Source organism: Sarcophilus harrisii, chromosome 3 (assembly GCF_902635505.1).
Source record: "Sarcophilus harrisii chromosome 3, mSarHar1.11, whole genome shotgun sequence".
NCBI lineage: Eukaryota > Metazoa > Chordata > Mammalia > Dasyuromorphia > Dasyuridae > Sarcophilus > Sarcophilus harrisii.
The window spans coordinates 595,775,936-595,788,033 of record NC_045428.1 but is presented as its reverse complement, the minus strand read 5'-3'; the positions used below and the strand labels follow the sequence as shown (position 1 = coordinate 595,788,033).

General features: G+C 40.7%; 1 protein-coding gene across 1 annotated transcript in view; it reads right to left on the bottom strand.

The window, feature by feature from the left end:
• Positions 1–5,293, bottom strand: part of LOC100920816 (sialic acid-binding Ig-like lectin 10) — a 30,624-nt gene extending 25,331 nt beyond the window's left edge. The window contains exons 1-5 of the mRNA XM_023501088.2: positions 4,997–5,293; positions 3,807–4,178; positions 2,987–3,277; positions 1,854–1,947; positions 1,641–1,737 (exon numbers count right to left, since the gene is read on the bottom strand). Of these exons, the coding sequence (XP_023356856.2) occupies positions 1,641–1,737; positions 1,854–1,947; positions 2,987–3,277; positions 3,807–4,178; positions 4,997–5,030 (888 nt within the window). The 5' untranslated portion in view covers positions 5,031–5,293. The remainder of the gene's footprint in view (positions 1–1,640; positions 1,738–1,853; positions 1,948–2,986; positions 3,278–3,806; positions 4,179–4,996) is intronic.
• Between the last annotated feature and the right edge of the window lie 6,805 nt (positions 5,294–12,098).

Sequence of the window (12,098 nt, the reverse complement as noted above, 5' to 3'; positions counted from 1 at the left end):
TATTATTATTTCCAATTAATTTTTAATCTGTGTTTCAAAGGCCCCATACTGACTGTGATATTTCTTACATAATGGTCAGAAAAAGATTCACTTAATATTTCTGCTTTTCTGCATTATTGATGAGGTTTTTATGCCTTGTTGATTTTCTGGAGATGCCCTGCTCCTTCCCTCTCAACCCACCCCTCTCATGTAGTTTTCCCTTTTACTGCCAAGGGTACTTCTTAGAATGTCTGGTTTTCTTCAGGACTACATTTAAGCCCTGGTGTTTACTGGAGACTTTAACTGATTCCCCAGCTATTAGAGCCCTGTTTTTCCATAACCTTCTTGAGCTTTGGCAGGGAAGGGGTATATATTCAGTATATATTTGCATGAATGTATGTTAAACCCCATATTAGAATGGAATGGGACTAATGTAAGGACATTTAAACATTGGATAAAGTACCAGGCCTGAATTGAAGAAGACTCATCTCTCTGAATTCTATCTGGCTCCATGACAAGAAAGGAAAATTTAATTGAGTTATAGGAGAAAATAGTAAAATTATAATATTGGGGGATGTTCGAATCCTTACAAAGTGCTAACTCATTGGAATTGATAGAAACATGCTTATGTACTTGAATTTACACCTTTGAGAGTTCACACATTAGCTCACACATTAGAGTTCACAAGTCTGGGGGAGATTCACAAGTCAGGAACCCATAATCCAACTCTCGAAGGAGGAGTCAACGTTTGAATTCACACTTCTAAAAGAGCATATAAAAGGACAAGCACTAGAGACTTTTGGGATATGGAGAATGAAGGATTCAGAAGAGGAGAGGCAGAAGCTGGCAGAAGCAAAAGACTAGCGACGAGAGCTCTCGGAACCAAAGAAAGCTAACTAGTCTATTTTGGAAGAGACAATAAAAGACTGAACTTTTAACAGCTGGAGTGATTATTGATTTGAACTGAAATTAAGGCTGCCTTGAGAAGCCCCCACAAGAAATCTGTTCCCAGAGAACCATTATATATTAGAAAAGAACACTACAGGGGGACACACCTCATATTGCCCATCTCAGACCTAGGTGAATCTGGAAACAAAACAAAATGAAAAAAAAGAGATGATTAGAATTTTAGAAAAGTTCCTCATGATAGACCTCTGGAGAATATTAGATGGGAATAGAAAGGAGTATATCTAATTCTTAGCTGTGCATGACACTTTCAGAAAATTAACAAGGCATAAAAACCTCATCAATAAATATAATAAAACTAAAATATCAAATGGATCTTTTTCTGACTGTAATGTAAGAAATATTACAGGCACTATGGGGTCTTTGAATCACAAGTTAAAAATTAATTGGAAACAATAATGAAATACTAAAGAATGGGTCAAAGAACAAATCAAATGAATGATCCTTTCTTTTAAAAACAACCATGATGAAACAACATACTAAAATTTGTGGGATATAGCAAAAACCATAATTAAGGAAACTTTATTTCCAAAGGCTTATGTCAATTTAAAAAAAAAAACAGAAAGAGCAAATCAATAAATTGGACATCGAATTGACAAATAAATGTGAGGAGTCATTTTGAATGTTTCAACTCCAATTATTCTGTTTTTTGGTGGGTATAAATAAGGATTCTGTCTCATAGTCATTTCACTCACCAAAGGAACTCCAGGAACCTGATTGCTACAATTCGCCTCCTTCCTGTCCTGGACCTCTCGATCCTCTGACCACTTCTTCTTTCTCAGAAACTTCACACTGAAGAAATAAGCCCAATGCTGTGATAGGAGCCCTAAACCTTTCCCCACTCTACTTCCACACCTGCAGAGATCTCTCTTCCCACTCCCTGGCTCCTGTGTTGGCTCCCCACTCACCATGTCAGGATGAGACAGAAGGCAAGAAAGGCAGTGACTCCAGATCCCAAAAGTGTGCCTGTGGTGAATGTGAAAAAGTCTGGCTTTGTTTTAGCTGGAAAAAAAAGATTAGGTAAGGGCGGCTCTCCCAGAGAGCCAGGGTCATCCTGTCCCTGGTCCCTACATTCCTCCTTGTGACTGTTGGGAGCTCTATAGTGCAAATATTGCTCTATTTTGCAGAAAAATTACTGTGGCTCAGAGAACGGAAGGAAAACTACCAGGGGACAGGCAATGAAGTGAGCCGTGTTTCAGGCTTCCCTTTCCTAAAACCATATTCCAGGGGCTTTGGGGGAGGCCACAGAGCTTCTCACTGCTTTCTAAATTTCTTCCACATCACCAAGATCTCAGACCTTCCCGGGGACTGAAGTTGTTTGTCTCCATGGGCAGAGACTGATTGTCCCCAAATTCTAATTTCTTTCTCTCCCTCCTCATCACATTTCCTCTCACTCTCTTCTTAGGTCTGGGTGCCACTTGCCCCTGAGCTCCCATTTTCCTCCTCAGCCTGGGATCCTGCATCCTGTTTCATTACTCTCCAAGGCTCCCTGCCCCACAGCATCCCCCCTCACTGGACCCCACAGGATGCAAAGGCTCGAGATTCAGGCTGGTTCTTCCCCTTCCCAGTGGGGACCAACGTTGCCAGGCTTTCCCCTCAGATTCAAACGGTTGTTGGCCCAGGGCCCAGAGAGCTCCTGACTTTAAGTGATACCACAGGTATAATAAAAATAATAACAACTATTATTGGGGAGAGAAAGAAGCTGGGATTCAACGACTGTGTCCAAATGCTGATTCTGCTCCTTGCTCCCCGCTCACAGCCAGTTTGCTTCACTTCTCTCCTGCTTTGTAACATGAGGAGCAGGGGCCGGACCTGATGGCTCTGAGGACCCTGCTCGATCCCAAGGAGGATCGCCTTTCTGGGCCGGCTGAGGAAGAGTTGGAGGAAGCATCTGGCACACCTGCCTCCCCTGCTCTGCCCACGCTCCCTGGGGGACCCTCTGTCCCTTCCCCCTGTTCCTGGTGCTCTGGCTCCCAGACTCATGTTTCCCCTCCATCTGCCGTCTGCTCCAGACTCCAGGCGTCCCGGCCCCCACACTCACAGGTTACATTGAGCTGGATGGTTCTCTCCAGGAGAGCTCTCCCACTGGCTCCAGGGAAGGTCATCCCACAGGTGAGGTTGCTGCCATGGTCCTGGAGCTTCGGCACGAAAGAGAGCCCAGAGAAATAGGAAAAGTTTGGGCTGAGCTGCAGGGAAGGGACTGCGGCCCCGGTCCAGGAGAAGGTCAGAGGTGTCCCCTCCCTACATATCCAGGGGGCTAAACAGACCAAGGTCACCAGCTGACCCTCCTCCAGGGTCTCTGGACTGTAGATGACTGGCTTCTCTGTCAGGTCTAGAGGGGAATAAAAAGGGGGAGTGAGGAGGAAAGCCCCCGGCATCCAGACCCTCTCTTAGCTAATGCCACAGGTCACTTCTTTAGAGATTGATGGGATGTCTTATCTCTTAGGTAACCCCTCAAGCCCCGGTTTTGTCCTTACCCCCCAGGGATCTCCTGGATCTTCTGTCTGAGCCATTTTGCTTTTTCCACACCGGTTCCCCTTTTTGATGACAGCCCCAAAGCTGTCCGCCATTCTTCATCACCTCCTTGCCCCACATGCCCCTTCCCCCTCTGACACCCCGGGCTCTCCTCCTACCTCTCAGGGCATTCAGGAAGTCCTCAGGGTGTGCATCACTCAGTCCTACCTCGCTTCCCCAGAGACGAGACCAGAGGGTGTCCCCCTCTCCCGCTCTCCCACCCTCCAGACCTTGCCCCAGCTTTGCCACTTACCCTGATTCAAACCCCTGGGTCCTGTTTTCCCTTAGGACATTATCTAGAAATTTCCTGAGATCTTGGGCTCTTCCTGCCCCATAACATGTCATACCTGTCACCTTCAGAGCAAGTTGATAATTGACATAACTGAATCTTTCCTGTCCCCTTTCTATCCGAAAGAAGTAGTTCCTACTGTCTTCTTTCCGAGCGTCTGTGATGCGCAGTGTGCAGTTGTTCTTCAGAGGGTCCCCGATCAGGTGGAATCGTCCCCTAAACTCCTCCTGCACCTCTCGCATTGGATCATTTGTAGCCACAGGTTGGACTTCATTGATTTGGGACCCCTCCTCAAACCAGTATCCATGAGCTGGTGAAGAGGGGGTTGGAGGGTGATGGAAAGTACAGAGGATGGTGATGCACAAGCCCTCCTGCACTGTCACTGCCGCTGGCATTTGCACGTAATGAGCTGGAGGTGGGTTCTGGACCCCTGTGGGCAGAGAGAGATTCAGGCAACAGTAAATAGAGCAAGAGCAGGAAGAGATCTCCTCAGAGGAGGTCAGAGCTTGGGAAGATCTCACAGAGAGAAGTCAGAGCTAGGAATGACCTAATACAGGAACAAACCTTCGAATACTGAAAATAGAAGTTACATGAACCTTACTTAGAAACAGAACTTCATAGGAGGGGTTTATTTTTTGGATAAGGAAGCATTTATTATGCACTTGTGCTGTGCCAACTCTTGGGGATATAAATATAAAAATGAAAACTTTGTGGCCCTCTAGGATTATTTAAATAATAACTTTTCTTTTTCAAAATACAAGCAAGATAAATTTTCAGCATTCACCCTTGCAAATCCTTATGTTTCAAATTTTTCTTCTTCCGCTCCCACTCCCTCCCCTAAATAGCAAATAGTTCAATTTTTTAAAAAGATACAGTTCTTCTAAATATATTTCCGTATTTATTATGCTGCACAAGAAAAAGCTGATCAAAAAAGAAAAAAGTGAGAAAAAATCAAAAAGCAGGTAAACAACAACAAAAAGGTGAAAATGCTATGTTGTGATCCAAATTCAGTCTCCATAGTTCAAAAAAAAGAGAAAATATCAGAGCTCATTTAATCCCACCCTTGTATTTACTGAGAAGGAAAAAGAGCATCAGAGAAGTTTGGTGATGTGGCTACAACTCTTTGCCCCGGCTTCAGAAGCAGGACCCCAGCCAATGGCCAGGACATTTCCACCCCACCCCACCCATCCTCCACAGGCTTAGGGGAGCATCCTTGCCGGTTCCCACACCCAACCTGATACTACTCACCCTCTATGGACGGGAGAAACAGAAGCAGCAACATCTCTGAATCAAGAACAGACCAGGCTCTGATTCCGGATCTCTCTGCCCAAAGGGTGCCAAGGATTCAGAACAAGGGGGAAACTGGAAGGGAAAATGCAGGTGGGATCACTGGCTCCTTGGGCAGCAGCTTCTGAAACAAGGTGGAAGCTGAGGGACCCAAAGAAACTCTCACCACCTTCTAACTTGATTCTCCTGACCCGCCCAAGCTGGCATTGCCTAGCAGAAAGGCAGGAAGTATAAAGTCTAATAAGACCATAAGTGTGCATGTGAGAAAAGGTTGAGAAACAATAGAAAAGGGGAAACTGAAACTTTTCCAACCAAAACAGAAAAAAAGAGAAGCGGAAGTTCTAGGCAGAAATGTATGATATCGAAAGGTGCCAGGGTAACCAACGGACACAACCAAAAGAGAAATCTAGTGTCTAGCCCTTCCTATGCTTCATAGCTGTAGCTGTGAGAGCCCAAACCAGTCAATTTACCTCCACCTACCTTGCTTTCCTCATCTGCAAAAGGGGATATTGTAAGAATCAAGTGAGAGACTAATTGTGAAGTACTTAACACAGTAACTAGCATGTAGCAAGCATAATGTAATGTTAGCTATCTTGGGCAGGGAAGAGGAAGAGAGAAAAATTTAGATTGCTAAGTTTTATAAAGATGAATGTTTAAGACTATTTTTGTATTTGGAAAAATGAAATACTATTTAAAAAAAAACAACCATGATCTACAATTACAAAAGAATCATGATGAAAAATCAACTGTGATTATAAAGAACTGATGGCGGGAGAGATTTTGAAAACAAAATAACTTAGAATTCAATAATAAATACAAATATATGTTTAAAGCCTCTTCTATTGCTTTTTGCTGTCCAGGTGATCAGAAATATTCCCTAAATGCCGTCACTTTTGCTTGTCCCATTATTGATCCTTACACAAACACTTTCCAGAATGTTTCCTCCCTCTAGTTTCTGAATTTCCTCACATAGCATCTTAAATCATTATCTGACCTGTTCTTTTAGAATAAAGTATACCTTCCTTTGAAAGTTATGAGTTCTATTGCACAAGGTCCCCATGATAGTTCAAAAAATAGGTTTGATTCCTTGCATTCAGGCCCAGAATTCACTTTATCTAATTGCCCATGTATGCACTTCTACATCAACATCTGTTAGCTAGCAAAGCCTTGTTTGCCTAGGACATTACCTTCTTTTGAGAGATCTAGTCCTCCTCCCTCTAGTAGGAGTGGAGAAAAATTCTAAAAGTTATAGTGTGAAAAAACTTGTCTGCTTATAGGCAATAAATTAGTGTGAAGGGCTTTTAGTCTAGACTGAAAGTCTCAGTTCTATCTGGCTTCTCTGAAAAGATTTTTTAAAGAACCTGAAAATACAAGTAGTTTGTAGATTTCATAAACTACTCTAACCCCCAAAGCCATTGTTCCTCTTTTTCCCTCCTTTGATGCATCCCTCTTTCTCACCCTTTCATTCTTCTTTTGCGATAATCCCAACATAATAGAATCACCTTTTTTGAGGGATCACATGAATAATTTCCCTATATAGGAATATAAATGATTTAACTTTGTTCAGTCGCCTATGATTTCTTCCTGGTGTCTCCCTTTTTATGCTTCTCTTAAACTTGTGTTCGAATGTCAAATTTTCTCTTCAGCTCTGATCTTTTCATTTTAGAATAAAACCAAGAGAATGATGCTCCTGATAACTAAATTCAGTTCATCAGTTTTGCACATTTCTCTTTCCTCTCTCACATTCTACTTAGCAAAAACACCATTTCAGCTTAAGTTATCTTTAATCAAAAAGCTATTATTTAAATAATCAGTTAGAAAGATATTCAAATAGCATGGAAATAATGGGAACACTGCATTATCAACATCAACATGGAGCAATAAAAGAAAGGGGGAGAAACACAGAGGAAGAGATGCATTATTATTCTACATTTTCTCTGAAAAGTCAGAATTCACTTCTTATCCATTGGATTCTCTATATAAACTAAGATGCCAGGGGAGAAAGTCTGCAGGTACTAGAAGTCTTAGAGTCCTACAACATCTCCTACTGGCTCTGCTATTCCTTACCACTGCCCCCACCTGCCAGTTCAGCTGCCTGCCACTAATCCCTCTCTTCAGATTCTCTCCCATTCTTCTCCCCTAGACTTCTCCAGAAAAGTTGGGTTTTTTTTTTTTAAATTCCTGCTGTGCTGGAAAATTACACCTTCCAGGCCTGCTCTTTCAATAAGAGTTCTTTTTCTTACATGTGGCAAAAATACAGTTCCAGGGTCTTTAGGGACTCGGGCTTCTTGCACAGCAGCCGATCCAAGACTTGCAAGAGAAAAAGTTACTTATAGCAAGTCTATATCTGCTCTATTAATATTTCTTTTCCGGGAAATGGGTCCCTGAGTACTCCAGAGCCTTTCCACTGCTATCCTTCTCTACTATACTTCATGTGCTGTTCTTAGGGTACCAAATATGGCCTAATAGAACTATGGGGTTTTTCTCTGTACCCTTCCATTTTCAATTTAAAGATCTCTTGCCTGGATTCCAAGAGACTTTAGGACATCTCCCAGGATCATGGAATTCCATAGTCTTTGATCCATTGAGCCCCAAACATCCCCCCCTACACCAAAATGAATCCCCAGTACATCACACTCAGCAACTGTTCATGAAGACTCATCTTGAAAATCTCCAAGGAGAAGAAACCACATCTTTCCTAAGGCATCCCTTTTCTTTTTGGGATGGGTCTAATTTTTATGAAGTTTTTAATGGTGTTGAACCAATGTCTTTCATTTTGTGAATGATTCCTATTTCATATCCCTGGTTCCAAACAGTATAAATTTAGTCCCTCTTTCATATGGCAGCCTTTCAAAACATTAAGACAAAAATCTGTGAGCCTTTTATTCTCCAGGCTACACAATCACCATCCTTTCTAGTGATTCACCAAATCATTTAGGTCTTTCACAGCATTGACTACACTTTTCTAAAAATTCTAACTGAATCAATGTCCTTCTTAAACTGTACCATTTTCATTCTTCCAAATGTGGGATGATCCAGGCAGAGTAAAGAGCACAATTACCAGTATCTCTCTTAACGCTGCTGAGTATTACATGAGGGCTTTTGTTGGTTTTTTTTTTCCCTACCGCATAACAATAATGATTCATATTTGGCTTACAATTCATGAAAACCCTCATGACTTTTATCCATTAAAATTCTGTTGAGCCTTTCCCTTCCTATTTTATATTTGTAATGATGATTTTTCTAAACCTGTGTTATCAATAAACATGGTAATAACAGGTTTCTTGTATCCAGGGAGGTCAGTACTCAGTGGAAGAGAGAAAACACATCAGACATGGGGGACAGTCAGAGAAAATGCCCAGAGACTAGAGGTAAAGTGTTTTGGTCATGGAATAGCCAGGAAGCCAGTGGCATTGGATCAAAGAATATGTGGTGGGGAGTAAGGTGTGAGAAGACTAGAAAGATAGGAAAAGGCTTTTGAATGAAGGGTGTTGAATACCAAACAGGATTTTGTACTTGATCCTGCAGACAACAGGACTTTACATGTATATCTACTAAATTTCATCTCATTAGATTCAATCCAATATTCTCTGTAGATCTTTTTGGATTCTGTTAGCCTACTCTGCGAACTTAAATTTTTGATAATTATGGCAAAGGTCATTGATAAAAATAATACATACACCAGACCAAGCACAGATCACTGGGACTCTTCACTGAAGCCCATCTTTCCAAGTTGAGATGGAACCACTGATAATAACTCTTTGCATCAAGCCACTTAACTAGTTCTGAATGAATCTAATTATATCGATATCTAGACTCTATATCCATTTTATTCCACAAGTATTTCATGTTAGCATTTCTTTTACTTTTAGCATTTTATTTTTTAATTTTAAAATTTTTTTTTAGCATTCATTTTTAACTAGATTTTATGAAGTACACTGAGTTCCTCATTCCTATATTTTAAGCTATGATTTTAAAATCTGAGAGGAAATTGGGCCAAAAACATATTGATAGGAAAATATAAGGATGTTAATGAAGATAGAAAAATCAATCGAAGTTAAAGTCATATAAATAGAAAGATGGAAGATTGTTTTGAGGGGACAAAATGGAGACTAAACTAGACCAGAAGTACATTGGGAAGAAAGTTGAAATATTGAAAAAAAGAGGTACGATGAGAAGAAATTGTGTTATGCATGCAATTAGGAGAATTAGAGACAAAGATACTGAACCCTAAAGTCAGTGTGGCTTTGATAGAATGAGATCGAACAAGATGTCTCTTTGAACAACTAGATTGGCAGGGGATACAGGTAATGGACATTTGATGATGATGATGATGACTACTTAGTGACAATAATGATAGCTACCTCTTCTGACGTGCTTTACGGTGTACAGAGTGCTTTGTATTGTTTCCTCATTTAATCCACACAACAGCCCTTAGCAGGAGATGTTATTAAATTTCCCAGTTGTATCAAACATTTCATATTCATCATCTCATTTGATCATAATGATAAGATTATGAGGTGGCACTATTATGAGATCCATTTTTAGAGATGAAGTACTTGAGGGTTAGGTAAATTCAGTGATTTTTCCAATGTCACACAGCCAGTAAGTGTCAATGGTAGGATTAATATTCCAGGTTTTCCTGATTTCCTGGATTTTAAGTCCAAGCATCCATCAGAATATAGAAAGTACGCTGGACTCATTCTCTCAGAAGGCCATTTATTTCTCGAGTTCAGGATTATGGGAGAACAATTGAGAGACTGAAGTGTTTTTTCTTTAATGCAAGTGGCTGCAGCTTCCATTCTCTGCTCCTCTCACTGTGAGCTCCTAATGACTAACAGCTTAGCTCTACATAAATACTTAACATCAATTAGAGTTCACAATGAGATGTGTGCTTTAAAGTTATAATAAGAACAGAAGTACAAATACTCTTTCCTGTACTACCTATACTTTCATGGGCTAGAAGTAATAGGAATAGCATTTGAAGCTGTGACTTCTATGAGATGGACATGATCTCTAGGGATCCTGGGTTTAAATTTTAATCATGTCATTGAATATGATCTCAATTCTTCTGAGCCCAATTCCTCATTTGTCCAAATGCTGGAGTTGGACTCAGTAAACTCTATATCCCTTTGAACTCTGAGCATTTTCAAATGCGCATATGGCCATTTGAAGAGCAGGAGGAGCATTACTCTGATCATTGAAAAAGGTGGTCCTTGGAGAAGGAAAAAGACAAAGATAGTTGGAGGTCTAGCTCAAAGAACCTGGGAGATTAGAGGCACAGTTGACAGGAAACTGGAAGAAAGCAAGAGTTCTGGTCAGTAAGGCAGAAAGGAATCAAATAGCATTTCAATTCTATTCAACTCAACCAGCATTTATTAAGCATCTACTTGATGCAGGGCAATTTGTTAAGCACTGGGGATACAAAAAGAGGTAAAAGACAGTCCCTGTCCACTAACATGCAAATAAATATATACAAAGAAGGCTTTACAGGATAAACATAAATAATTGACAGAGAGAAGGTACTAGAGTGAAAACAGGTTGGGGGAGGCTTCCTGTAGGAGGTAGAATTATAGTTGGCACTTAAAGGAAGCTAGGGAAGCCAACAGTCAGAGTAAAGGAGGGAGAGAATTCCAGGTCAGAGAGAATGCTCTGAACTCAGAGAGGAAGATGAGAAAGAAAATGTGGCACTTGCACAGCATACCCATAGATAGATGCATAAAGTTGTTAATGGAGGCGACTAACTTACCCTGTTTGATACAAGGGGACAGAATTAAGAACTAGTTTATTTCATAGCAGGCTAAATCTTAAAGAATCACATTTTTATTCCATAAATGGAAAAAAAAGCTCCTAGCAATTGGTGTTGTCCAAATGTGGAATAGGCTGCCTGACCACCATCTCTAGACTACATAGATTTAATTGCTAGAACAGGAGCCAACCTTGATGGAAATGAAGTCGGCATACAGCGGGAAAGCAATGATTTAGGAGTCAATGGCCCTGAATTCAGATTCTGCTTTGACAATCACTACCTGCATGATCTTAAAGAAATCACTTCACATTTCTAGCCCTCATGCTCTTCTGTAAAGTGAGGAGGCTAGTCCAGATGAATTCTGAGAGCCCTCCACCTCTCAATCGATTCTATGACGAAAGAAGAATGGATACATCAAACTCCCAAACTTTTCCCCCCACTTCTTGTTGTTCAGGCACTTTTCAGTTGTATCTGATGTTTCATGACCCAATTTAGGGTTTTCTTGGCAGAGATACTGGAGTGAATGGCCATTTCCTTCTTCAGTTCATTTTACAGATGAGGAAATCTGGGCAAATGGTTATATAATCAGATTTGAACTCAGGAAGGGGAATCTTTTGGACTGCAACCCCCACACTCTCTCTTCTACAGAACCACATAGTTGCCCTTTTCCCAGCTACTCACGCCTCAAAACCACCACTCAGACACTCCTTTTTTCAATTCTGAAGAAAAATGTCAGCTTCCCTATTCACATAGTAACTAATTATGGTTATATTCTTTCTGTTCATTTTGGTTTCCTTTATAGAAATGCTTTTTGTTATAATCACCCGTAGGAAATGTGGTCCTTCTTACTGCTAATTTTTGAGCTTTGTCCTGGGTCCAACCCCTGCATTCCTCTTCCCCTCTTAGCCTCAGCTAAGGTCCTTGGGAAGCAAAGATTATACTGGAAATGTTCTTGTTCCCTAAGGAACCTCCAGTGGCCATAACCTTTAGTTCTCCATCTTGACTTGGAATTGATGTAATTTTCTTGCTAATTTCCTTTTATTTTGCCTATATTCACTTTAATCTTACTTAAAACATTAATTGTTCTGCCTTTTTTTTTTCTGGGTCACTGAAGTTTTTTTTTTTATTTAATAGCCTTTTATTTACAGGATATATACATGGGTAACTTTACAGCATTAACAATTGCCAAACCTCTTGTTCCAATTTTTCACCTCTTACCCCCCCACCCCCTCCCCTAGATAGCAGGATGACCAGTAGATGTTAAATATATTAAAATATAACTTAGATACACAATAAGTATACATGACCAAAACA